Here is a 27,160-nt window from a genome sequence, read left to right as displayed (position 1 = left end):
AGGCTATAATTGCTGAAAATGGAATTTTATATTTAGATAAAAGGACTGTCCATTCTTTGTAATGTGTTGCACCAGAGAAAAGTAAGATTTCTTTTAAATTTTTAACGTGTAATTTTAAAAAAGAAATAGGAGAGAGTTCACTAACTAGCTCAATATGCTATGCTGCAGCTGAATCCTTGGCATATCATTTAAGTGGTACATTTTTAATTAGGGCATTTCCACCACTTTTAATGTAATTTCTATCATTAAACAGGGGAAAGTTTGATTGTTTTCCCTTGCTACTTGGAGGGCAAGCTAGCTGTCTCCTCTTGCACCTTGCTAGTGAGGCCACAGCCTCCCGGAAGGGAAGGACCCAGCTCTGGCTGGGCCTCCTGGGCCATTGCCTGCTGGGTCCTGAGTGTTGGGTCCTGAGGCCCCCAGGGGATACCAACAGGGGCAGCCCCCTCCCTTCCTGGAAACCTGGGGGGGAGGGCTCTCTAGGGGCGCCTTGGTGGGAATCGACTTGGCCAGGAATATCATTTATAACCTGGAGACAATAGGCAGCGCCATCAAAGAGTTCAGGGAATTGTGACAGGATCTAGTGGGATCTTTTCAGGAACTTTGAAATGTTTTAAAACCCCAACTTTCTCCCCCATTTAAACAGGCGGATTCATCGGCACTGGCCACCATATGGGCCCTTGGAGATCTATTGAGATGACCACCAACACTTGAATAGCGAGGGGCTGCTTTTCAGCGCCGCACAATGCCCCGCGAGTAAGGGAAACTATTAAACTCCTGGGGCAGGAGCGTTGGCAAACTTTCGTGGGCAGAATTTTGAGGCCACAATGAGCGCGGACAACAAAAGGATTCTCTTGAGGCGTGCAGCGGGCCACATTGTGTTACAAGAAGCCCAGTCAACAGACTTTTCAGTGAAGTGTGTTAACCCCTCTGCTCTGCTATCATTAATCACTGTCCGGAGAGCGGTCGCCTCAATGCTATTTAGGCGCTTGGCTGGGGGGGATGGAGGGTGGATGGGGGGCCCGGGGCAGGGGGTGGGGGGACGCAGGGGCGGTGGAAGAGGACCCGAGTGTGGGGGGAAGTGAGGGGGGCAGGCGGGGAGGGTGGAGACCAGGGTCAGGGGGTGGGGGAGGGAGTGGGGGGGACCAGGGGAGGGGACATGTCTAGAAGGATGCAGGAAGAAAGAGGGCTCCAAAGAGACAGGCCAGAAAGGTATAAGAGGGAGAGAAAAGAATGCTGAGAGGAAAAAGAGATAAGGGGGTGGAAGGAGAGGGGGCGAGAAAGAGAAGAAGGGAGATGAGGGAGAGAGAGACTATTAGCAAATGGGCCCTGGCCCTACTTTGGGTGTCTTGCTCTTCATCAGAAAAGTGGGGGTGGGGGGGGAGAGGCGCTACTTAGCTGAGGGAGAGCAGCTCATTCACGTGTGCAGGCACCAGTGTCGGTGCTAATTTACTGCCCCGAGTTTCCGGGTGACTTTTCAAAGTGTTTTTCAGGGAATGAAATGAAGAGCCCCTTTTATTTTCGGATTCCACCAACGAGGAAGACTTTAGAAATAGACCTTTTGGGCCAACTAGAAAGGCCCATCAGTTATTGCTTTTGGAAAGCGCAAACAAAAACCTGCCATCATGCGGCGTTTTAGGGAGGGGAGTGCTGAGCAGAACACAATCCCATCTCACCGGGGTGGTCACTCACGCCTTCCAGGAGGCCCCACCCCAGTCCTTTTTTCTGGCACATTCGACCTGGACAATTAAACAAAGCTATCCCGGTCTGCCTCAGAGGACCCCGCAGAGAGCATTCGCTGTTCCAGTTTGCTTCACTGATATTTTCCTAATTTTAAAACATGGATATTTGAGCACACTCTCCCTCTCCCTTCCTCCCTCCCTCCACCACCGTCTCTGTCTCTGTCTCTCCCTCCCTTTCTCTCTCTCTCTCTCTCACACACACACACACACACACACACACACACACACACACGAACGCAGGGCAGGCATAGCGACGGGCTTGAGAACTGATGTTTAAGGGGAGGAAGTCAACAAGGACGAGGAGAGCTCATTTTTGAACCTCTTTGGAGAAAACAAACATGCGGCAGTGGCTTTAGAGGCCGCTCGGCAGAAACCGGAGGCTGCAGGATCCTTCCACTACCCCGGTGGAGCGAGCGTGCACCACTCAAAGTTGGCTTGCTACTTTCAAAGTGGCAACTGTTCGCAGCCAGGCGGTACTGCCGCCGCCTGAGAGGTCACTCTTAGACTGGCCGCGCAACCCTCATCCGCCCCTGTGCTTTTTTTTTTTTTTTTTTTTTCTTTAATGGATTTACCTTCTTCTCTTAAAGCTTTTAGCAAAATAAAACTAGAAGTCGGATCTCGAATTCCCCACATGATAAACCTAAGTGGCAGACAATTAAGATATCTTCTTTAAAAGGCGACCCCTCGGAGCGCAAAGAAGGGGCCTTCAATGGGCGCCGTCCACCTTCCAGCCTAATCCGTGAGAAGGCGAGTGAAAGCGCCTCCCATTATCCCAGCCCCAGGACCATCTGACGCTAGGGATAGGATTTGTTTCCTGGAAGAAGGAGAAGAGAAAAAAAAAAAAAAAAAAAAGACGCTGGGAAATAAAATCATTCCTTAGTTTCTTAGTGTCTGAATCAGTGAGGCGGAAAACAAGCAAGAAAAGATAGCAACCCGGTTGCGGCACCTTTTCAGCTCTGGAGCGCGGATCAAAACATTGTAGCATCTGTTGAAAAAGAGACTGACTAAATCCTATAGAGGGCCTGGGTATTACTGGGGGCGGGGGGGGGGGGGAGGAGGGAGGAGATAAGAAAAAAAGTGTCTCCGTGATCCCTAAAACCACCAAATCGCTGGAGAATTGGGGCTGGATAGAGTTGTCTCTTGTTGTCAACCCACGTCGTCACAATTTTATTCACCGCAGCATGGCGTTGATCAGATGGAAACCATATTTGTCTCCCTCTGAGACCTAACCTCGCCTTATGCTTTCGGAGCAATGGACTCTTTAAAACCCCAAACCGGCTTCCCGAGCCGGGAAAGAGGGCGAGGGACAGAGGGCCGTCTGAGGATTCGCGGGACATGTCAGCCGAGGCCACCCGCGCCCCGCGGATCCCCACGCCCGGGACTCGGAGCTCAGCTGGCGCAACACTTCCTCCCCACGCAGCGGGGGTGGCGGGCGGCGCCCGGGGACCGAGCATGGGAATGGGGCTTCTACGGGGCGGGAGGAAGGGCACTTCACGGTTGGTGAGCGGGCGTGCTCTAGCACCTCGGCGCCTGAAAGTTCAAAGCTCCTAAGCTAGCGCCACCTCCCGCCCCAACCATCACCACCAGGTCCTCGCAGTTAGGATCTCCCTTCTCACGCTCACGCGTCCCGGACGAAAACCCGCCCCCATCGGGCGCCACCTCTGGTGGCAGCGGAGGGGCTGGCAAGGCTCTAAGCACCAAGCAAACCGGAGACCTCGCACCCAGAGCTCAGCTCTCCCAGGCCGGGCCTCTGGGCCCCGCGCCCTCCCCCAAGACCTCTCGGACCTGCCAGCCAGCCTCCGCTCGGGAGCAGTCACTGGGCCCTCAGATTGGGAGGGGAGACAATGGGTCCTAAATGGTTCGGGAGTCACTAGGATGTGTTTTGTGTGCGCACGTGGGAAGCCCACAGTTTCAAAGGTCAGGTGAGGGTAAGGTAGTCACTCCCCCGACCTCACCAGAGGCCAGAGTGGGCCGCAGCCTGCCGCCTGGGCAGAGGTAGCACCTCCTCGGGTGCAGCCCGCCGCGCACCCTGCACCCGGGAAGGCGGTGGTTCGGCGGATCCCGCGAGCCGGCGGGCGAATCGCCCAGGGGAGCCTGGCCCCGCGCGTAGGGAGGCCTCGGCCGGCCAAGCGGCTGAGCTGGGAAACACGGAGCCAGCGCTTTGCTCCCTATCTTCCCAGTGTCCGTCCTATATTGTTTTCTGCTCTTAAAACTGACATGTCTAATTGGCAATTGGTGCCGAATCGTGTCCAGAGGTCTCTTGTGGAACATTTCTACAGCTGTCTCCTTCAACTAGACGCTTATTCATGTCGCCTTAATGAGAAACAAAACGTTCTCTAATGAGCAATTACAGAGCGACAGGATTGTTCCCATAACAAATTCTTGCGAGTGACAGAAGCATCCTTTGTACCAGATATTTCGCATACTGTTACCGATTTTCCCTTCCCTAGCCCGGCTCCGTGGAGGCGCAGGGCACCCAGAGCGGGTCCGAGAGTGCCTGGACGCCGGGTCAGCGTCCCCCAACGGCAGCCCCTGGCCGGGAGCCCCCAGGCTTCGTCGGGCTCCGGGGAGTGAGACGCCACGTCCCATTATCCTGTATATTATCTCCTTGTCACGAGGACAACAAATACCGATTAATCTTCAGAGTAAACTGTTTCCTATTCTTGACCAAACTACCTCATGTGTGTAGGGGAGGGAAGAGCCCACTGACCCGACCCTACCCCCATCTGCTCCTCTTCCTCCATCACTTCTCACAGATCCGGCCAGATCCTATCTTTCCTCCCAGCCTCAGAGTCCCTCCTGCACCCTGAGGTCCCGGCTCACAGTATCCTCACCCTACCCTTCTAGGCACTCACCACCCACAGAGATAAGGACTGACTCTCCCCACCCCCGAGGGCCCAGAGGAGCAGAGGGAGGGTAGGAGAGGAGAGGGTAGGGTCGTTTTAGGTGGGAGACCACCATGGAGAGGCAATGCCCCATCTTCACTTCTGCCCTGCATATCACTGCTCACCTTTTCATATGCACAGTACTCATAGTCACATAATTTGTCAATTACAGCAAAAAACAAAATGATACAATTATGTTTACCTTGCAGTCTGACAGTGTGTTAACTTGTCACACTTCTACAGCAAGGGGGCTCTCAGTGCATTTTAATGGCAAATTTGAATAGGACAACATGCAGCTAGCTTGTACACGCATGCACATACTCCTGCTCATAACACACACTTGAGTGTACACACACACACACACCAGCCACTTCATACTACTTCTAACATATACAACCTTGAATTCCCTTGCCAACCAGATAATTTAACAAACACCACCTAGATACAGTGCTGGTCACTGTGTCCCAAACCTTCGAAGAGTCTCTCCATTACATTCTCCAAGCACAAAAGCCCAGAGAGGGAAAAGGTTAGGGAGAAGAGGATGGGCAAGAGACCGCATATGTGAAGAGTTTGAGGATGGGTGTTTGAGTTTTTACCTTGAGTAGGTTGCCCTGGCACCGACGTCCCCGGATACCAACCGGGGCGGGTGCCCCAGCTTCCGGTCTGCCCATTCAACATCCTTAGTTTATCATACATGCCGTCTGCGCCCATCTGTTGCTTTTCGCTAGCCAGGTTGCGAAGAACTCTGTTTATTGATGACACCTGCAAATCAAACCAAAATCAAACCAAATTGTAGCGTCTCCTGAAGACACATTTGTCCTATCTTTAGTTCCCATCTCAGCACACCCATGCCTTCAAGAATGACCCTTAATACATTTTAAAACAACAACAAGGAACAACTCCCAGCCATCCTGGGACAGTGGGTGAATTTGCAGAGACATCATGGGAAGAAAGCCAGCCATCACTTTAGGCATGGACACCGAGTTGGGTAGAGAGTTGGAGGGCTGAAGGGGGGGGTCCTTCACTGCTGTTCATGTCTCTGGTGACCTAACTCACATGGTTGCTTTGTTGAGTTACAGATTTCCCCACAAAATATTGAGACTTGGCTCAGAGCTTTCTTTCGTTTTGCTTTATAATGGACAGACCTGGATGTCTGATGCCTGAAGGAAGGTTCAAGCAGGTAGATTTGGAGGAAGCTAGAATCTGGTTTTTCATTTTCATTTTCCTTCTAGGTTCAAATGCCTTTCCTTGGGCGCCTCGGCCCTCTACTTGGCTGCATGCAAATGAGATGAAGAACCCCCTACACTTGACTCCCGTTTTTTTTGAGAAGGTCAAAAAAGGTCAGGGTGCTCCTCTCAAGACCCCCAGGTACAGAAGAGACAGACAGACAAGGCACAGGGAGGAGACAGAGAAAGACACAGGCAGGGAGGAGAGCAGAGGGAGGTGATGAAAGAGATGGTAAAGAGGAAAAAGAGTGGAGCTTAGGGCAGGGAGGGGGAATGTTCTCAGTGAACTTACACTTGGTATGTTATCGTTGGTACAGACCCCCTCGGACAGTAATCTGTCTCGGATTTCCCAAGCAAAGATGGACGGGCACTCCCGCTTATACTGGGCTATTTTGCTTACAACTTCTGGAGTCGCTACTCTCGGTTTACTACCACCGATTGCCCTGGGTCTGATGGAGCCAGTCTCGTAATACCTGCCCAGAATTTTACTCACACATCCGTTGGACACCTGCATAGGGGAAGTGGACAGAAAACCACATTATTAATAATTTCAAGACAAAAATAAAATTGTTTAAGTATGCATTAAACAATGACAAGCTTACGTTTTGATTGTCCAGCACTTGGACTTTTGCATCTGCATGGGTCTATAACACAAAAATATACCTTCAATGGTACGAGAACTTACTATAGAGAGCTTTTTTTCTTAAAATTACATTTGTAGCCCTAAAAACTACAAATATGATGATACTTTCAAACAGTTTGAGCTAAAAAAAAAATACTGTAAAAGTTTTAAAAAACTGTTTTTGTAAATCAACACTGCCTGAAGATGCATCAAAACGAAGTCGGATGAATTGTTTTGTGCTGACCTTGCTTAAAGGGGTGTTATGTTTTAATGAGCGAAGTGAAAAATTAAACTGAATTTTTAGGTATTGGTCCTTTAAAAATATGCCCAATTGAGTAAATATGAGTTTGAGGAGGAAGGTAACTAGCATTTGTTTGTTAAAATCAATATACCTTCTTCATGAATATGAAGAAATCACACAAATCTCTCGAACTCTGAGGTAAGCATAGGGTGAGGGAGCGGGGGATGAAATTATGCAGGTTGATACAACTCATTTTATTATAGTCCATAACCTGTTAGCACAATGAATGTTTTTACTAAATGAAAAGAGAAAGTTGTTGTTGTTTTAATTCACACACAGAATTGTTTTTTTTTTTTTTCCTTAAGCGGATGAATTATGTGACTGACCCAGGTTGAAAGAGATTGGGAAGGATGGTGGAAGGCAAGGGGAAAGCGCAGGGCAGGGGAGTGGGGTGGGGACTGGAGTGGGGTGAGGGTGGGGGATCCATAATTAGCAGCATTTACAGTAAGAAATGAAGAGAGGGCTTTGGGAGTGGAGGGCCGCGGGGGCGGCAAGTGGGGCGGCGCCGGGAGGATCACCTGCAGAATTCGGGAAATGTCGCACGGCCGGGCCCCGCTGTGAGCTAGCTCTACGATCTTCTGCCGGGTGGAGTCCGGCAGTGGCCGCCCGTTGACAAAGACACCACCGAGCTGATTCACTCCGCTGTGACCTGAGGAAAGGGAGAGCAGAGCAGAGCAGAGAGGAGAGAAAGAAGAGTGAAGAGGAGGAGGGAGGAGAAAGAAAAGGAAGAAGAAGAGGATGACGGATGAGAAAAGGGAAGAAGGAAGGAAGGGTGAAAAGAGAAAGAAGAGGAGGAGGATGAAGAAAGGGAAGAGGAGGAAGAAGTAGAAAGAAGAGGAAGAAGAAAAGACAACCACAATGCATCCTCAGCTCCCTGCCAACCCAGGCCAACCTCAGTGATCAGGTCCTTGCTATCGATCAAAAATGACAACAGGACCTCACAGCCATGTGGGGCATCGGGCAGCCCAACCCAAACACAGCCGAGCTCCTGCCCAGCAGACCGCAGAAGCACCGCGCAGACACATGCCAATGAGCGAGAACACACGCACCTCGCTACCGCCTTCACTCCAGCAGAGCTCCCAGCCCACCACAAACACCCTAGCCAGCCTCTGAACCCATCATGTGCAAATAATTGGCTCAAAAATATTCTTCCAAAGATCTCTTCGAGTGTCAAGGCAAACGGGGGGGGGGGGGGTCCTACAGAACCCACACTGAATCTCCAAGGTCTCTGCATTGTTAAAACTGTGATAGGAAACTCTACAGCTCTTCAGTGCTCCCTCGGACACTAGAGTCCAGAAACGTTTGCTGTCACACTCAAAACTCTGGCGAAGACACCACACAAGCACCAGGGTTTAAAAAAAAAAAAAAATGCTAGAAAAAGAAAGTAAAGTAGAGAAGAATCGGAACAGCAAGTATGTGGCTAGTGAACCCCAACCTGGGTTTCATCGCCTCCACTGCAGGCTCAGAAGTCAGAGCCCCAGATCGGCTCCAACCACAGAGGAGTCTGGTTGCTGCAGTGGGGCAGAGATCTGGGAGTCTGTTCGCACCAGCCACAGCTCACTTCCCCTGCTAGACTTGGCCCTCCCCACAGCCAAGGACAGATATTAGCAAAAATCAAAAAGCGAGAAGAAAAGGAAAAGACCACACCACAGTGTCCCCATCCCTCCTTCATCCTGTTATCTCACAACCTCACCCATTGTCTAATCTTAGAGAACAGAGAGAGGGAGTTAGCACCCCTCTGTAGCCCCCTCCCCAGAAACCACAGGCTCACAAATAAAGCCAATTGCCAATTTCCACCTCCTTAAAAATCTCCAACCTGCAGCCCCGACTCTAGAGAGCAGCCCTTCCAGGAGAAGACGTGGCTCCCCGTTCAGCTCTCCTTTCCTCTCCTCTCCTCTCCTCTCTTCTCCTTGGAGCCTCTGATAAATTGACTCCAGGAGCCTGAGCTTCTTAGCAATAAATAAGCTCCAAATATAGAAGAGGGGGGAAAATATGATGAGCCTCTCTGACATTTGTCTTTAAAATAAAACTAGCTGCACGTCAAGTTTGAGCTTAATTTCTGGAAATAGGCGGAAGTCGCTCCGGATCATGCATGGAAGGCTAATTGAAAAGATCAGTCGGGGCGCTTGTGGCAGCCTTGTCACTTTGTGACAGTGCTCCGCTCCGGGAAATTGCATCGTCACGACAAACGGGACCGTGATAAAACGACCCTTTCCGTCCCTATTTGTAGATCACTCAGACGAGATTGAACTGCACTCGTTTCCCCTTGGAGGGGAGCCGCGTTTTCAGGGTAGCCAAAGGCCTGGAGGGGAGGGGGGGGCCGTGACTGAGGGGGGGTGCTGGAGCCTCAACTCGATGAGAAGTGACAAGCGTTTGGGGGAGCTAGGCTCCGGCCGGACCCAGCGCGAGCAGGGACATCGCGGGGACACCGCTTCTCCCACAGAGCAAGGCCTAGTTCACGCTTCCGGTTTCTCCTAAATTCCCTTTATTACTTCCCTTGCCTCGAAACGCGCTTCTACGACTGCAGCTATGAGCAAAGGGAGCCTTCCAAGAAAAAGAAAGGCTGTCCCAGAGAAAAAGCGAGAAAGACTTTCCAGACTTCACGAGCAGCCTGGGCAGGTCCCAATCTAGGAATGCCAAGGGCGTGTGCGGCCGCCCAGCCCTAGACCTCCCTCCTTCTCCCCAGTGGCAAAAAATAACGTGCCCGCCACCTCCGCAACGACCGGCCGGGCGGCGGCGGGTGCTTGCCCAGGGCCAGGTCTCCTCTGCCAGCATCGAAATGGCAGCGAGGAAGCGCAGCCCGAAGTTCCCTTTCAGAGGTTAAGCCTCAATCATTGTGTCCCTTCCCTAGGGACGGCTGGCGCTCTCGCCCAGTGGCGATGATTATGCGCCTAGAATTCGACCGCGAAGCATCTAATAGGAAAACATATGGTGTCAATTTGGATGCTCTGCGCCTCGCGCACACCCGGGAGCGAGCGGCACAAAGCCCTGCAGGCCGGCCCGCGACCCCGCGCCCCTCGGGGCCCGCCAGCCAGGCCGCAGCGGCAAACGCTCAGCGCCGCGCTCGCGCCCGGGCCCGCCCGCCCGCAAAGCCTGCTGCTGGGGACCCTGAGCTGCAGGGGGAGAACCCAGCAGCCGGGAAGGGTGGACAGAAGCCTCAGCCCCGCTGAGGAGAGTTCCTACCGGGCCAAGTCTCGGGGTCCGGCAGGTTCTGCACAACTAATCCGCCTTAAGGTGCACCATTCTTGCGCTCTCTCCGGCGTTTGGCGCCCACCAGCCACGGAAGCGCCAGGGGGAGGCAAGCGGCTCGGGAAGAGGACGCTAGGGACCCTCTTCAGTCTGCAGTTCCGCAAGGGAAGGTTGCTAGAGGCCTCAGGCCTTTCTGCACTCCTTATAGCTGAGCCTTAAACCGTGTCCAGACTCCGCACCTCAACACGGACGCCTAGGTTCGCTGGGTCTCCAGGATTCTGGGCCTGGGCTCCAGATTCGCCAAGCCACATACCAGCACCCAGGAAGCGAGCAGGACAGTGGGCTGGGGCCCCAGGGACCTGGGCGGAGGCAGGATGGGAGTCACAAGAGCCGGAGAATCAAAGGTACTGTGGGCCTGGACCGACCCGGACCCACACAGTTGCAGATATATCAGGACAGGGCTTCTCCCAACTCCTTGGCGCGGCACCCACTCTCTTCCCAGACCCAGTAAACCTGCCCTTACCAGCACCCTGTAACAGTCCCATGGTTGGAATGCACCACCTCCACCCCAGCAGAGGCCTGGGTACCCCGATCCTTTGCCTTCCAGGCCCCCAGCTGGGGTCTGCCTGCTGGGCAGGGGAGGGGAGGAGCTGCCCAGAGAGCGACTGGGGGAGGGGAGGGGAGCCCCCACCCCAGCCGGCTTGTGGAGAAGTTCAGTCTTGGCTAAGCCCAAAGGGGCCTCCTTCTCTCTCAAGGAGCAGAAGCCTCCGCCCCGCCCTGTTGGGCCCAGCCCCTCTCTCTGGGGTCAGAGCCCGGGCAGGGGCAGGGAGGGGGGGTGTGAGTTACAGGATTTGGGGGGGATGGGGTTTCTCTACTGCAGCTTTGCAAACCCTTGCGGGTTGTTCTGAAGGGCCCAGCCCCTATTCTTCCAGGAGGGAGAACAGCAGAGCAAACGCCCTCTCCCTCCCAGGTTGTGGGGCTTGGAGCCGGGCACAAATGCCTCTGGTTCCCCTCGCCTCTTCCCCGCACTGAGCAGCCTGGCCAGCTAGGACCTCGAGAACCTTTGCGACCTCCTCTGACCCGAGAGTCCTCACCTCCCCAGCCCGAAGTCCAAGACCAGAGGCACTTACTGTTCTGCATACTGGCGCTGGCTGGGGGCCGAGGGATCCCACGAGGCTCGAATATAGGGCTCTGTTAGCAAGAATATAGACATTAATCCTAGGCCCATATCAGGTAGGTCTAAACTTCCCACAGAGGATGACCTTAAGCCAGAACAGGAGAGAGCCCCGTCTTTTAAGGAAATGAGCCACTCAATCATTTGGGGTGATCTGAGGGTCATCCAGCTGCCCTTCAGTACATGCAAAATCTACCCTTCGGACTACAAATGCTCCAATATCCCCAATCTGTTCTCCCCAAATCTCTTAGTAGTTAACCCTTGAATCAGGAAAACTGATTATCTGATTTTGAATTTTCTCCCATCTGAACAGTAAAGAAGCATTCTGACTCTTTCAGATTTTGGAACCCAAAGCAGCCAAAAGGAGAACATGCCTGAAATCTGGGATGTCTGTCCACTCTCACAATAAAAGGTCTCACACATCTGCGCGCCCCTAGTTAAAGTCTTCCCCCTAAGATAAAACAGAAGGAGAAAAAGGTATGTCAAACTGTGGCTCAAAAGCATAGTCCCATGGACTCTCTGATCCACATTCTCTGGAAGGAAAAAAAAAGAAAAATGCATCTAGGGCTCAAATTGCCATGAAACCCTAAAAGCCAGAGTTACACCCACCTTTCTGCAGTCTATCCTGCAGAAGTCCCACCTTTTGGGACTGGCTTGGGAGTTGTGGAGAACCTCACACGTTGATGCCCCATTTTGCAAAAATATATCAATAATAATAATTTTTAAAAAACAGGAAAAGGAAAGAGGAGAACAAGAGAAACTGTAGGGTAATGAGTAGAGGTGATGAATAGAGCTGTGGGGCGGGGGGAAGTCTTCATGCCTCAAGTTTAGAAGGAAGGGGGAATCTCAGAACTTCAGGGTGCCTGAGAGTGCAGGCTGGGGCCAACTGGGAGGGCTTCACAGTTGTTACTCGCTCCTTCCTCAAAGAATTTCACCACCCCAGTTGCCCCCAAACCCTCTCAGAACCCAACTCTCTGGTTACCCCTCTATCCTTCACTTTCCCCCTCCAGGCTTCCCTGTCAGGTCAGACCCTCTCTCTACCCACTCTCCCAGCCTTTCTGGAACTTTGAAAGTGGCGAGCGCAACTCCCCCCCACCCCAAACCTCACTTATTGTGATTAACTTCTCCTTTGGTGTTTAGATCGTCCCCCCTTTTACAGTACTGTGACACATGCTGTCTATCTCGCCTCACTGCTTTAAAAAGTACGAACAGGAGGGGGTGAGCGTGGTCGACAAAGCCTACAGACAGCACGAACAATGGCTTCTATTCTCCAGCTCTCCCCAAACCCAAAGAGCAAAACCGAGTCTCGCTAACCAGCAACACAGCTTCCAACCAAAGGTACCAACAACCCAACGCACCAACTCACAAAGGGAACAGAGGGACACTTCTCTCGCTTTGTAAGTCCTGACCCAGTGCTGGTCCCACCAGGGTACTACGTCCTCCACCAACCCCTCCCTGCCTTCCCCTAAGAAGAAGGTTCTGGGGTGGGGGAGAAAATAGAAAAGTAATTTCTTGTTATAAATATCTGGAGGTAATTGTGTTACTGGTGTGAGTTGTTAGGGGCTGTAAAAAGATACAACGGCACCGTGGGGTGCTCAATTGGGAAGAGAGAGTTACAATAAAGAACCCATTCAAAAGGTTTGTGAAAAAAAAAGAGAGAAAGACAGAGGTAAAATAATTAAATAGTCACAGCATCATTTCTCCTCATTTAAATAAAACTAAAATAGTCATTCTTTTTTTTCCTCTTTGCCTATTATGATTATTAATTTTGCCCACCTGCAAGCAAAGAATTCCAAGAAACACATTTTTCCTCTTCAAGGCTATTCCTGGTCTAATTTATTAACTAGCTGGGAGGCAGGTTAAATCCATAAAAATAAACTTAAGAGGAGGACTTTTTCCCAGCTTCCCAAGGCAGCTTGGTAAATATTGGCGACGACAGAGGGCTACCTAGTCACCCCAGCAGGGTTGGCTCCCAAGGCCTCCCTCCAGTTTCTCAGGCACCGAGACCACAGTCACATCCAGGACAGACAGAAAACCCAACTTTGCAGGGAAAGCTCCCCTCCTCCCCCGGCAGTGAGATTCTGAAACTGCACAGTAGCAGGTAGGGAGAGAGGGGAAGTGGAACTCCTCTAGAAGGGTAAAACTTCCTAAACCCATGCTGTAACCCACACAGTACTGCAACATAATGCTCCCGTCCTGGCACGAACATTCTTGGAGCCATTTTTAAAAATTCACTGGCTGATTCCAGAGAGGCCTAGCCGATTAATTTTCGAAGCAGCTGGGAAGGTGGAAGCATTTCAAATTCTGGTTCTGCTCCTTTCCCACCCCCCCCTCAACTAAGAAGCTATCTAATTACTTAAGTAATCGTTAACCCTTCGTGCAAAAGCAACCTGGGAAGCCAGGCACCCGACACCCGGAAGCAGTCGTGAGCCGGAGGCTGGACCCCCTCCCCTCACTTGCAGCCAAGGACACCCCCACACACACCAGCTCAGCTCCGGGCTTCCTACGACCCCAGCCAGTTCAGAGACCCACTCCAGAAAAGGAGTCTTCAGATACCTCAGAGTTTCCCAGCCCTTGGTCCACGAGGCCACTGGACCACTGCCTCCCTATCCCTGCCTCAGCTTGTAATGCTGTTGTTTTAATTACTTAATTTTCAAAATCCATCTCTAAACTTCTTAGCTGGGGTGTAGGAGAGAGCTGGCTTTTGGTCCTCCCGGCCCCAGTCAAAGAGTAATTACCAATTAAGATGACGAAGTTTTACCCTCTAGGGCCAAATAAGATAACAACTAATCAAATTGCCTTCAGATGTTGGCAAAGGTCATCAGCTATAAAAAACTGTAATGTCAACGGTAACAACTATTATTTCTCCTCCGTAAACTCACCAGGCTTTCAAGCTCTTTGCCTTTTATTTCATTTTCTGCTCCCTTCCCCTCCTCAAATCTTCCCAAGTTCGAGTTAAACATCCAATACGGCTTAGGGAGCTTTGGATCATATGAGGAAAAAAAGAATCCACCGTTCACTTTGTTTTTAAACTTTCTAGCAATCACTCATGGCTGGAGGGCCAGGTTTTAGCACTCAAAAAAGAAAGCATTTCCACTTGAAATTCAACTCCATTTTCCCCAATTGCATTTGCTAAAATTCAGGGCTATTATGGTGCAGGGAGATTGAGAAAATCTACACAAGGAAAGAGGCAACAACTTTATGAACTTTGAAAAGACACTTTTCCTCCTGGGGTCTTAGAATCGAACAGCTCTCAAATTACTCAGACTAATTAGCTGGGAAAGGATGTGATCAGGCGAAGGGGAAAGCCAATGCTTTCATATTGATTTTTCTAAAGGCCTCACAAAGGGGGAAAAAAAAAAAAGAGCTTTGCGTTTAAAAAAAAAAAAAAATCCACCTTTCCACCACCTCGAAACTTGTGGGAATGGCAACACCGGGTGCAGCTTTGTCAGAGGAAGACAAGGAAAAATACCCACCAAGCTCTGGGGGCCGGAGGAGAGGGAGGACCCCAGCTTTCGCAGGGCGAGGGCGAAGGTTGGGGGAAGCCTGGGGAGCAGAGAGTTTTCAAGTTCCGAGGTCTGCGCTCAAGTTGGGGGCCCGAGCCTGGGGGCTTGGTGGAAGCGGACAATCCTCCGGCTCGGCCCGGAGCTCCCTCGGAGCGAGCGTTCGACCGCCTCGGCCTGAAGGCTTCCTTCCCGGCTCACGCTCTCTCGCTCTTTCTCTCCGCCTCCGGCGTGGGGCTGCGGTGCCAAGTGACTGCTCAGGCTGGCGGCGGGCGCGGTGGCCCTCGGCGCTCGAGCGCTAGCGGAGTCCTCGGTGCCGGGGCGAGCGCCGCACAAAGCCGGAGGGCGGGCGGCGGCGCGGCAAGCCGGCTCCCTCGGCGCTCCCTCGGCGCGCCGCTCTCTGCGCGCTCGCAGGGCCCGCGGCTGGACAAAGCGGCCGGCGGCGGCCGGTCTCTGCAGCTGTTCCCCGGCCTGCGGCACCGCAGAGCCTCTTCGTCCTCTCCCGCCGCTCAGGAGCATTTGGCGACGCTGTGGCGGGGAGCCGCGGCGGCTGCGGAGCACGGAGCCTCGGTTCTTCCTGCGAGTTCAACCCGCGCTGGCGTTGGGGCTGAGCCGGCCGCCAGCCCCAAGCCCCACGCCGCTCCCGCTCACCGGCCGTCGCCCTCCGACGCGGGCTTTCGCTGGAAGTAGAAAGTTTGGGCTCCTGCGTGGAAACTTCTCTGGCCCAACTCTCCCGGCGTAGCAGTGGGGGAGGGGACCGGCGAGAGGGAGGAAGGAAGGGGGGGAGGAAGGGGGAGACCTGCCTGAATATTGCAATAAAAATGAAGCGAGAAGAAAGAAGCAGACTCACCTTTATGAGGCATCCTCCCTCGTCAAAGGTCCTGTCAAGAGTTTTGTTTGGTTGGGTTTGGGGTTTTTTTGCTGTTGTTGTTGCTTAAAGACCACAAAGGTTTGAAATGACGGTGTTTTAAAGGAGTTGCTGGCGAGAGTTTTCTCCACGGACGCTGCTGGTTTGGTGTGTGAGAGCAATTCTCAGATCCCTGGGAAGGAGACAGAGATTGACAATAAAATGGGCTGTCAGCGGCTGGAGAGTGAGAGATAAAGAGTGTGGGTGAGGGAAGTGGCTGTAGCCAGCACACCTATGCTGATTGGTGATGGCTCAAGTGTGTTAATGTGTGTGTGCCGGCGCCCGGCCTCGCCTCCACCGCTCCTCACTGGCCCATTAGCGAAGCCTGACCTCTGTCATCATCCTCCAGCAAAACACTTCCTCCTGCGCCTGAACCAGAGCGGGAAATGAGGCCGAGCCACGGTTCGCTTTTCAAACCCACTAATCACTCCGCAACATGCAAATGCACGGATCGCTCCCACACAAAATATTGCTTTATGCAAAGCAGCGCCGGGGCCTCGAGCCAGCCGATTGGATGCTCCCTCTCCCCGCCTGGTGCAATTGGTCCGTTTGTTTGAATATGAATACACTTGTTTTCGGCCCCGCCGGTGGGTCCCGGCCGCTCTCCCCGGCGCAGGGCCCCCGTGACTGGGCTCTGGGGCTGGCGCTGGAGACGTCTCTATGCTCGGAGCGCTCCGGGAATCAGAGCAGCCCGCACTGTGGCCTCGAACTTGAGGGGTCGAGTGAAAGCCGCTGTGCTGGGGGTCGCGCCCCCCACCTCCCTTAAGCTGGGCCCTGGACTCCCAGCTGATGGAGGGAGCAAGTTTTCTCAGCTCTGCGCGGCCCTTTCTTGGCAACTCCAACGCAGCAAGGCCTGCCGCCCCGCCTCCGCCCGCCCTCCCCTCCCGCCCCTACCCCATCTCCGTCTGGGAGCCGGGACGCGGAGCACAGCAGCGGCCGCTCCCTAGCCCACCTGGCCGCCGGGATGGAGAAGAAAAAAAGGAGCGTGAGAGTCATTGAGTCCGGGCAGCCACATTCCCGCGGAGGCCGAGATGAAGCTTAGGCCGAGAGGAGACAGCCAAGCTGGGAAACTCGGCGAGGCTGGACGGCCTTCCCAGTACAGGCCTCTGGGGCCTGCCCATTTCCCCCACCCTCGCTCCTCAGGCCCTTTCTTCTGTCCTTTCTCCTTTGGGAAGGCGCGGTGCGCAGTGGAGCGGAGGCACAGCCGGGGCTGGAGAGGCCCGAGCAAACACGCCACTTACTTTGTGTACAGAGGGTTCTTGTGAAAAGCCCTGAAGAGTCCTCACCAAACACTCACCAACTTCTCCCACGTGCCATTTGTTGACTAAGTGCGGCTGCTTTTCCAGGCGCCCGAGAGGAGGGGACGCGAGGGGGAGATGGGGGGGGTGGAGGCCTGGAGTGGAATGAGACGACCAATGCTGGGAAAGAGAGAGAGAGAGAGAATGTGCGCGCGCGCTTGAGCGCTTGCCAGCGATGTCGGTGTGTCAGCGTGTATCGCTGTGTGTCACCCGTTATCTTGTGTGGTGCGTGAGTCTCCTATCACGATTCCCTCTCCTGGGTCTGCTCATTCCACGGAGGCAGCTCCCCCTCAGCTGTTGCCAGAAAACCAGGGAGGAAAGTAAGTAAATGGCTTTTCTCTTCTGACCACACACCAGAAGTCCATTTGTTGAATGCCGGACAATTAGGACACACCTCAGTACACTCCAAAGGCTCCCCTTGGTGCCCGCAGTTAAGGTGACGGGAGGGAGCGGCTGCCTAGTCCTGCGAAGTGCTGAGCTCTCTGGAGCTTGCAGGCCATGATGCAAGGAAAAGGAAAAGTTTGGCATGGGGCACACACCCCAGGACCCGGTAAAGGAGAATGGGATTGGAAGAGCTGAGGCAGGGTGGCTGAAAAGAAGCCACCACCGGTATGCTTGACTCCTCTGGACTTGTGAAAAGTGCTGAAAGTCAGAGCTCATCAGTAAAGTCTGAACTTAGCGCTGATGGGCTGCGGCCCCTGGGAGCTGGGACAGTGAGAATGATCGCTGCAGACTGCCTTGAGCCGCGGGCCTACTGTGGGTATCACCCTCTCTTCCTCAACCCAGACCCACTAATGCCGCGGCCAAGGAGTCTGGGAAGAGTTCAGGAGTGAGCGATGGCCTCTCCTGCCCGGGCCAGGTTGGGAATAGCACGACCCCTTCACCATCTCGGCCTGGGGACGGTCCTCCGGCGGCCCAGTACCTCCCAACCAGCGCCCGGAGAAGACCCAAATCAAAGAGGCTAAGGGGGTGGCGCCAGGAGCCCCGGTCGGCTGCCTCCAGTGCGAGGCTTCGTAGGACCGCGACTTTCGGAGGATCCCAGGAAGTGAGGCGGCGGGCCCAGGTCCCAGACCAGCGAGAGCCTGCATTCTCTTTCTCTCCCTTTTACTTCTCAAACAATCGTTAAAGAAGCTCGAACTCAAGTCCACTGAGCCTAAGCGCGGAGGGTGAGGGAAGCCCAGAGACTGTCCGAACTCGAGGCGAATATCATTTTTACAACCTTTCAATTAGCGACCGAGTGGATTAGCACCTTCTTAAGCTTTGCCTCGGAAAGAAGCAGCCGTAATCTTATTGCTATTTCCCCTCAGGGCACTGGCTCTTTGAATCAACTCCTTCTCCCACTCCCCCAACCCCCACCTCACCTCGCAGAAAAGTTTTAACAACAAAAATCATAAGAGGCGAAAGCCGGGAGTGAATGCCACTGACGTCATTGGGTGGGGGTGGGGGTTCCGAGAAGGGTTCTTGGAAACCCCTCTGCACAAACAAGAAACAAAAAAAGACTTGGCAGCTTCCAATATGTCAATATTTGCGGGGGTGGAGGGGAGCTCAGCCCGGAGGGAGGCAGAGTTTTCAAAGTTTAAGGAGAGCGGAGTGGGGAGTTGCAGTTCTCTCCGGGCTAGTCCCAAGGAGGGTAGGGGTGCTGTTCTACATCGCAGGTCACCTCGCGCCCTCTGCCAAGCACCTGTTCTGGGGACGACACGGTCCGTTGGGGGCCTGGAACGGAGGTGCAGCGGGCCAGGGCCAGAGGTGTGCGCAAAATTGAGACAATTCGCAGGTCGCCATTTTAATTGCGGCTTCCTACACCACCGAGGCCCACTTGCTGCCCTCCGGGGGGCGGGGGGAGGGGATCGCGCCTTCCGTTTCTGTCTCGCCTTTTCCCGCCTCTCCCCAGGTCTCTCCCACCCCCACCCGCCCCCCTCCCCTTGGCGCCCGAGGAGGCCTCCTCTTCGGCCCCTTCCCGCAGGGGCTGCCGGGTCATCCCACCCGGTAGGAGGAGGCTGTCTTTGCCGAAGGAGTCACGCTGGGGGATCTCCTCTTGCCCAAGAGTGCCCAGAGCCTCTGGCCAGTATTGGTGCTTAAGTGTGAGATCAGGCAGCATCTCACCCTCAGCGGTCCTTGGCATTAGCCCGTGCCCACTCTCCAGGTTTCCAGTCTGGAGGCGGCCTCTAGCGAGGCAAAGATCTGCCCAGCTCTCGGGAGAATGTACGTTCGGGTCCCAGTTTCGGAACCAAGAATCTCCCTCTCGGTGTTGTGACACCTCTGAACTGCAGCTTTTCACTGCCAAGCAGAGGCACGGTTCTGTCCTGTTGGGAAAGGTGGGGATGAGCTTTTCATTGAAGGAAAGTCTCTGCAGACACCTGAGCCACTTTGCAGAGCCTCAAATGGCTCTCTCCCTTCAGGTCCTGGGAAGGTGGGTTCCCTGGATATCGGAGCTGACAAAACGGGTCAAACGAGCCCCAAAGGCAAAGAAGCCCACCTCTGCTGCCCACTTCGGGGTGCCTCCTCCCGGAGGACTTTCTCCCTCTTTTCACCAGCAACTTGCCGGTTTCCAGCTCACTGGCAGCCTCCCTGAGCCTAGAGCGCAGGGAAGCCAAGGAGAGCTGGGAGCCGGCCGGTGGCGCCTCCAGGCTGTAGCATGCTAGGCTGGAGAAAGCCGCGGTGCCCTCGCTCTTCCTCGCCTCCTGCCAAATGGCAAATATGTCAGGGCACTCTCTGAGTTCGAGTCTCTTCCATTAGGCAGCAAGAATCTCTTTTTCTCCCTCTCTCACCCAAATACTTAAAAAAAAAAAAAAAGTCCAACTGTGTTTCTCAGCAAAGAGCTCCCTGAAGCCCAGTAGGTCCGACTCCCAAGCCTGTGCTTTCTGAGACCCTACATTCTGTAGTCCAAATAGGAAGCAGGCTTTTAAAACTCTTGATGTGTAGGACACTTGAAATCAGTGGCACTCCCTGATTTTTGCAAATGTGGCTCTCTGGAAAGTTTGCTTTCCATTTCATCACCCGGGGCAGTTCTCCATCTCTTTTCTCTGTAACCCTTGCCGACAAGATATGAGTCCAGCTTCAAACGAAAAGCAAGCCAAGGCCACCTCAGTCTCTTCTCCCTGGAGATCCCCTCTCTAAATAGCAGCCACTTTTAAAGGCCAGGGACTGAGTCCTGCTGTTTGTCCTAGAGTGGAGCAGAGAACACTCGGGCTGGCAACTGGGGGGCTTTTCTGGGGGATTTGAGGTAGGGGAAGGAGGAAGGAGCAAATGTCATGGCTGGCTCGCTGGAGTAGCCAGGAAACCGGAGCTAAGCATATCCTGACGGGCTTTTAAAATGACATTGATTGGGACAAGCTGTTCTCCACCCCAGTAAGAGTTAATCTGCCTGTTAATCAAGGCACTAAGGGGCTCAATGTGAGTTTTATTAGCGATTGGAGAACAGAGGCGGCAGCGAGGGATCAAAAGCCGGGATCCCAGATATTTGTCAGTGCATTCTCCCCTCCCCCCAAAGTAGTTTCAATTAGAAAACAATTCGGCGCTTTTCATCACTTCCTAACTCAGAGTCATAGACTTACAAACCTGGTTAGCAAGGAAAACCGATGCCCAGGGCCAGCCACCCGCGATAGCGGGGGAGGTGCTGCGGTTGGTTGGCTCCGCGGAGTTCGGCCGGCAAGAGTTTAAGAATCCTCAGCCTGGGGCCCCGAAGCCTCAAATTCATTCCCCCAAGAGGAAAGGGAATGATGAATAAAACAATAAATATCACCACAAATATCGATATGCATCCCTCCCGGCCAACTCCCCACTGCTCTGGCCAGGCTCCGGCGCAGGGTGGCGTTTGGCCCCGCGCTCGGCAGCGGGGCGGGCCGGAAAGTTTGCGCAGCGAGAGGGACTCTCCTTCCGTGTCTCTCCCGCGCTGCCCCCTTCTGCCCCGGAGGGGCGTTAGAGTCCCCTCGGGTTTTCCTTTCAAATTCTAAAATAAAAAAGTAATATATGCCCAGGCCCTGGGGAAATTGGAATAGTAATTCATTCAATAAATGAAATTATATGAGAGGTTTTGGGAAAACCCCAAGCCAACCGCATGTGCCCTCCGATCAAGTAGGGCAAGAGAGTGAGAAGGCGACAGAAGAGGTCCCCGGCTCGCCCTGGGCACACGGCGAGGACTCTGGTCAGAGGTAATTATGTCACTGCGTTTTCTCGCTGTGACAGCCGAATAAACACAATCTCCAATAAACATCTCTAATGAGGGAGGAGGCCCGAGGATGGCTGGGTTTGATTTATGACTGGAGGAGAAGGTCCATTTCCCACTGAGAAGCGGGCAACCTGCTCACCGCCCAGACCCGGAGAAAGGAATCCGCGGAGGAGAGGACCCAGGCCCAGGTAAGGCGCGCGGCCCGGTGGTCACTTCTCTTGTTTCCCTGCTTTCCGGACGAGGTGGGCAGGTGGCGACCACCTCTCGGAGTTGGGCGGTGGTCCCAGCACCTGTCACAGATGCCTTAGATATAAATGTCCCTTGAAGGAGCCCTCAAGAGGTCTAAAGACGGGGCGCCAGGAGCACGAGTGGGAGTCTGGGGCAAGCCAGGCCTGACCTAGAGGCCTCCCTAACCTCTCAGGCGGGTGCTTCCATGCCCTGCCTAAGCCCATACTGGTGTCGCCGGCTGCCTGGAGCTGGACTCCCAAAACTTAACTGCCCCGCGGAACCACAAGTTAGTCTGTTTGGGGTCGTTTCTTCCCTGACCCATTTTGAAGAAAGTTCTGGCTCCCGGCCTGGGTCGTCCGGGGGCAGGAGAGTGGCTGGGCGCTGCTTTCCCCTGCACGCAGAGGCCCGGCTCCTCTGGCGCCCACAAGCTTCCCACCGAGGCAGCGAACCCAGCGCCCGCGGTAACCCGAGCCCGCGTTCTAGCTCAGTGAGAATCGCTAATTATTAGGTCTTCCCAAGTGAAGCTCAAATCACACGCTGGGGGCTTTACGCGCTGCCCAGATCTGCGGGCTGCATTCTTTCGTCCTCCTCTCCTTTATGAGAAACGAACTCCCATCTCTTAGACTTTGTTTCGGTCCAACCATCTATGGTTTGCAACCGCCGCAAACTTTTGCTGCACTTCCCCCGACCCGCGGGGTTTCCACGCGCTCCAGGCGCAGGTGGGGACTTCTGCACGCGAGAATGTCCTGAACTGCTATTGGGGGAGTTCCGGGTGCAAACTGCATCCCACCCCCAGCCCCTGCACTTCTCATGGTCGCCAGAGGCTTTTGCAGACTGTAGCAGCAGATCCCTGTGTCTCTCTCTCTACCCCCCTCTCCTCCCACCTCAGCACTCAACTGGAAGTCCATTCAGAAGACTGGAATATTTTGCTACTTTTGCAGACAAACACGCTCAGCAAAGACAAGACATCCCCTCCTCGATCTTATCCCGCCCTCGGTAACTCCCCTCCATCTTTGCCTCCTTTTCAAAGAAAAATCAAGCCCCTGGGCTACTTGGGGCGGGCTTGGTTTGGGGACTCCCGTCGCGGGGAGCGGAGAGGGAGCGTGGGTCCCGAGCCGGGCCCGGGGCAGAGCCCGGGCGGTTACCTGGGAGCGGAGGGCGGGTAGGCAGGTGAGCCTGGCGGCGCCGGTTCCCACACTTCTCACCGCCGCTCGGCAGGGGAAGTGGCAGATCTGACAGCCGCGTTCTACGCGAGGACCTGCCCCAGAGTTTAAATGTCAATGATAAGAAAAGAGGGTGCTCAGGCAGGCGCTAACTTTCCTTAATATCCATGCCAGCGCGGTCCTCATTGGTTGCCCGACTCGCGTGACGTCATGGCGGCCAGAGTTGGGTTCCGCTCCGCGCAGTCTAGCGCTCGTGCGCGGCGGGAGCCTCCCCTCCCCATCCCGAGTCCGGCCCGCTCCCCGTACTGCCACCGCGGTCCTGGGCCAGGCCCTTGGTTGCCCACGCCCAATCCATCTTGGGCTGCCCCGCCCTCCTTTAGGCTGTAATGTCAACCCCAAGGAAACTAGTCCTCTTGAGTACGCTCTTCCTCCTCTCCTGGCACGCGAGACCCTGCCCCTAGGCTGACCAGCTGTCTTTCCGGGTGCCCACCAGATCCCCTCCTCAGATCCTCCGAGGAAATCACTTCATCAGAGGGACCGGAGGCGGCACTGGGTTAAGAGGAATTTTTGGCAGGAGTCGTTTTCAGGAGGAGGTGGAGGAAACGATGGTACCCCAACCTGGCCATCGTGCCTATAAGTCACAGGTGGACATAGATGGGGGCTGGGGAGAGGACGGGCTATCTCTTCCCGCAGGCTAAGCCAAAGTCCTGGCCAGGCCCGCTGGATTCCCCAAACGGCGCCCGCCCAGGCTTCCCTCCGCCCCTACGGCTAAAAGCTCTAGTCACAAAGAAAATGTAGATGATTTTATTAATCTTTGACTCGGGAATTATCTGTTGTCTTTGTGGTCTAGAGAGGGAAAATAGGAAAGTCCCAGATTCTGAAGTCAAGATTCCCCTTGAGCTGAGGAAGCAACAGAAATTGGGGCAGGGTTGGTAGGATACTGACCTGGTGGTCTGTGCTTCTTTTCCCCTCACCCCTGTGGACAAGGAGACTGCTTAGTGGAGCTGGACCTGGCTATCTTGTGACGGGGACTTAGACCCACGTTGTCATTCTCCTGTCTCCCTCCCTCCCTCCAAACAGGGGAGGGGGCTTCTCTGTGTCCAACCCCTTGCTTTTCTGCCTCCCTCTGGGTCTCGAACTTGGAAGTGACAGAGGTCCGGCCCTCAGGGGCAGGGGGCGCCTTACAAAGTGGCAGCAGGGGAAGCGGTGGGGCGTGGAATCTCTCCTTTCCGCAACTCGTGGGGGGCCTAGCTCTGGTAGATCCCGTGTTTGTGTGTGTGTGTGTCTGTGTGTGTGTGCGTGCGCGCGCGTGTGTGCTGAGGCTAGGAGGGGCACGCCTAGGCCGGAGAAGGGCCCCAGGGCCAGTTCCTGCGCACACCACTTGGGTGGGGGCGGCGAAGGGAGAGTGGAGCACAGATGGCGCCCAGGCGCCCGGGGGCCGAGCGGTTCCCGCTGCCGCCCCCGGCACACCTGGATAGGTGACTTCGCAACCAGCCGGGAGGCGGCTCCAGGCAGCCTGCCTGCCGCGTCCTCTGAGTCAGGCCAGCACCCTGTGGGACTTGATTTCTCTTTTTTGGTTCACCTCGTCGAGGGTAGGGTAGAGATGAGAATGGAAGCCTGTTGGTAGAGGTCTTAAGCGTGGTGGTTTTTTTATTTACAAACATTCTCTACACCCTCTTTATCCCAATCCCCTGGTCTTCCCGTGTCAGGGGCAAGGGGCATCCATCCTCCCCACCGGCCACTCTAATCTGGGCTAGGACCCTAAGTGGTCCTGTCTCCTCGACCCGTTTTGGCTGGAGAGTGCTGCTCAGGAAAGAGTTTCCTTGGGTTCCTCCGCTGCCATCGGCCACCTCGCGTGACCTAGTTTCTTGGTATGCCCCTAGCTCACCTCCGGGACTTGGTGCAGCACCCAGCCACAGACGTCTCTTGAGGTCTCCCCCGCTCCATGGTCTGCCTTGGAGTGTGGACTTAAGGTAGGCCCCAGGCCTGAGTAGGCCTTCGGAGCTCCCTAGTTTCCGTCCACAGCTCGCTCCCCACCCGCCCCCTCAATCCGGACCAGAGGCCGCCGGGAAGGCTGCTCAGAGCTTGTTAGGAGTCCTGGCCATTAAATGTGCGCGGATCCCTGCAACCCAGCAGGGTGCTCGAGAGCGACGCTGGAAACGCCACGGCCGCCGCCTTCTTATCTGCTTGTCAATAAAGGGCGCGCTCGGGCCGCGCGGGAGCACCGGGCGGTGGAGGCGAGGCCGGACTAGGCCCTTCCGAGCTCCCGGCCAACGCACAAGCCGCTCTCCATTTGCCCCGGGCACTGAAGGCAGGGCGGGAGGAAGCAGGGCGGGTGGCCACTGAGGAGAACGCAAGTTGAGCCGCTGCCACAGCTCGGTACCCCAGCTAGCTCGTGACCGGGGGTACTCTGGAGACCCTCCCAGAACCCGAGAGCCACGGGTCCCCTTCAAGCCACCGCTGGCCTTGCGGGCACTTCAGCCCGGCACAGCCCCTAGGAGTGCCCAGTCTGCGAGGCCCGGTCCTTGACCTGCGCAGAGGCAGACTCCGCAGGCCGCACCGGCCAGCAGCGCCCAGAGAAGGACCCCATGGGCGGCCGGGGCGTCATCGAAGACTCTCAGTCGGGGGCGGGGGTGTAGAGTGCAACCTGAGGCGGCCCACAGGTGGGGTGCAAGGGGCCAGAAATGGGAAAGGAAGCTCTTTCCTTCCAGGCTCCCCCCAACCTCAGGCTAGCCCAGACTGAAATTCTCCCACACCCAGGGCGGTCCCAAGCTCCGATTCTCCAGGGCTGCAGTGAGCTAGCTCAGTAGCCAAGGGGTCTTCAGAGATTCCCAGATCACCACCGGCCCCAACACAGAGCTTCCCTTCCAGCCGAGGTGGGAGGAGGATGGGATTGAGGGGCCTGAGGTAGCCTATAGAGGTGGAGGAAGGAAGCTAGAGGAAAGGTTATTATAGAACTGGCTTACTTGGAAGGAGACTGGGAGAGAAAGGTTTGAATTGTAGCTGAGATTTGCTGTTCTGGTCCAAGGTATGTTTCTCTCGCTCCCTCTCCCTCTCTCCTCTCTCCCTCTCTGTCTTTCTCCCTCCCTCCTTTAACTACTTTATGCAAATAAAGCGGTGTCCAGATTGGTGGAGCCCCTCCTGCTGGATCTGTGCTGCAGGGTGGGTGGGAAGTATTTCTTTTTCCTGAGAATGGGTGCTGAAAAGTAGAAATGGATTTTTCCACTTCAGTATTTTAATTTCATTTTACTAAGTCTGGATGATAATGCATGCTGTTAACTTCTGTTTTTAATTATTATTCCTGGGTGGGTGCTAATTTATAAAAGGATTTAATAAAGCTTTTCCCTATAAAAATTAATAGAGGGAGAGGGAAGTTGGACTAATTGAGGAAAAAAATACTCAGTATATTGTGTGTCATGTTAAATAGCTGTACAAGCCAGAATTCCATATATTATCTCAGGAATTAAATTTACTGGGCAGTGCTAGTGGCTCTGGTTCTTCCTTCCCTCCCTTCCACTGCCTCCTTTTTAAATGGAAAACTTTTTAAACACGATTTTCATCTTAAATAAAAACTGGAGGAATGTTTGGGAATCCGAGTGTCAAAGAGGGAAATAGTTAATAGATAATATTTGCCATTGCTTTACCCAGGTCTAAAAAACTGCACAATGATGTGATTATGTGCTATACTGTGATTTCTCTGCTATTCAATTATTTTCCTGCTCCCATTCAAAGAAATACTTAGTTTCTCTCTCTTCTGTTTCTCAGCTACTCAATTATTTTTCCTGCTCTCATTCAAAGAAATACTTAGTTTCTTCTCTTTTTAATCTGTTCCATGCCACCATAAAGTTTTCTTGGATGTTTGAAAGAAGTCTCCCAATCCTTCCAGCTTGCTTTCTCACTAAGAAAATCTCTATTACAATCAATTTGAGAAAACTCCGCTTTTCTTTGCCTTTTTAAAACATTTTCGTGTTAAGTCAGTCTGTGGCCCATGTTTGATTTCTTTTTCTCCCTCGTCCGGGTGGAGACTGAGACATTAGCTGAATTCCCTGGGGGTGATTGGATGCAATTCGCTGAAAGTAGACAGGCACGTCCTGGATGTTAGAAATTCACTTTTTCTCAACCTGACAAGGCCGCCTTCGATCTACAATTGTATTTGAATGGGCAATGAGCGGAAAGATCTCTCATCATTAAGCCTGCTTCTACTTTAGCAAAATAACGAGAGCCTTCATTTGCACACAAATGCTCATAAAACTCAGATTCCCTGCAACTCTTTAATAAAAAGGGATGGCTGTGTAATTTAAACTGGAGGTGAGAAGGCAGAGAGAGAGGGGGGAGAGAGAGGAGAAAGATGGGGGTTTTAAAGGCATCTCCTCCCTTCCCCCAAAAGGTCCATGTGATCAAGTTGACTTTTTTTTACTTTAAATCTTAAATAAGATGTGAGTTGTAACAAGAGGATTGCCACTTACTCTGTGACCCTTATAATTGGATTAAATATAGACTGAGACGTACAAAAACACACCAAGATTGACACCTGCCAACTGGACTTCCTTATGATTGATTGTGATGCTTCGTGCTGGCAACAATAATGAAATAAATTGTACGGATAAAACAGCACATTTGTCATTTCCGTGCCATGAGTGAGGAAGTCAACGAGTTAGGCAAGCTGTTAGCTGACAGGCGCGAGCGGGAGGCAAGCTAAAGAGATAAATAAGGATTCCAGGCATTGACAGGACAAATTATAACTTGTCACAACCTTT

General features: G+C 53.8%; 1 protein-coding gene across 18 annotated transcripts in view; it reads right to left on the bottom strand.

Moving 5' to 3' along the window:
* PAX6 (paired box 6) overlaps positions 1 to 22,538 on the bottom strand; it is a 29,751-nt gene extending 7,213 nt beyond the window's left edge. Inside the window, exons 1-10 of one of the 18 annotated variants that reach the window (XM_085009228.1) lie at positions 22,386 to 22,538; positions 16,844 to 16,964; positions 15,490 to 15,679; positions 14,613 to 15,319; positions 14,019 to 14,117; positions 11,511 to 11,587; positions 11,093 to 11,153; positions 7,292 to 7,422; positions 6,143 to 6,358; positions 5,221 to 5,386 (exon numbers count right to left, since the gene is read on the bottom strand). In XM_085009228.1, the coding sequence (XP_084865354.1) occupies positions 5,221 to 5,386; positions 6,143 to 6,358; positions 7,292 to 7,422; positions 11,093 to 11,102 (523 nt within the window). In that variant the 5' untranslated portion in view covers positions 11,103 to 11,153; positions 11,511 to 11,587; positions 14,019 to 14,117; ... (2 more) ...; positions 16,844 to 16,964; positions 22,386 to 22,538. 18 annotated transcript variants of the gene reach the window in all.
* Positions 22,539 to 27,160: the final 4,622 nt, after the last annotated feature.

This window comes from Sus scrofa, chromosome 2 (assembly GCF_054392235.1).
Source record: "Sus scrofa isolate SSC_HxYL_T2T_F1_AM1 chromosome 2, Sscrofa_HxYL_maternal_Yorkshire_Landrace_v2.0, whole genome shotgun sequence".
Taxonomy (NCBI): Eukaryota; Metazoa; Chordata; class Mammalia; order Artiodactyla; family Suidae; genus Sus; species Sus scrofa.
Note: the sequence above shows the minus strand (reverse complement) of the source record. Positions and strands in the feature narration are given on the sequence as shown.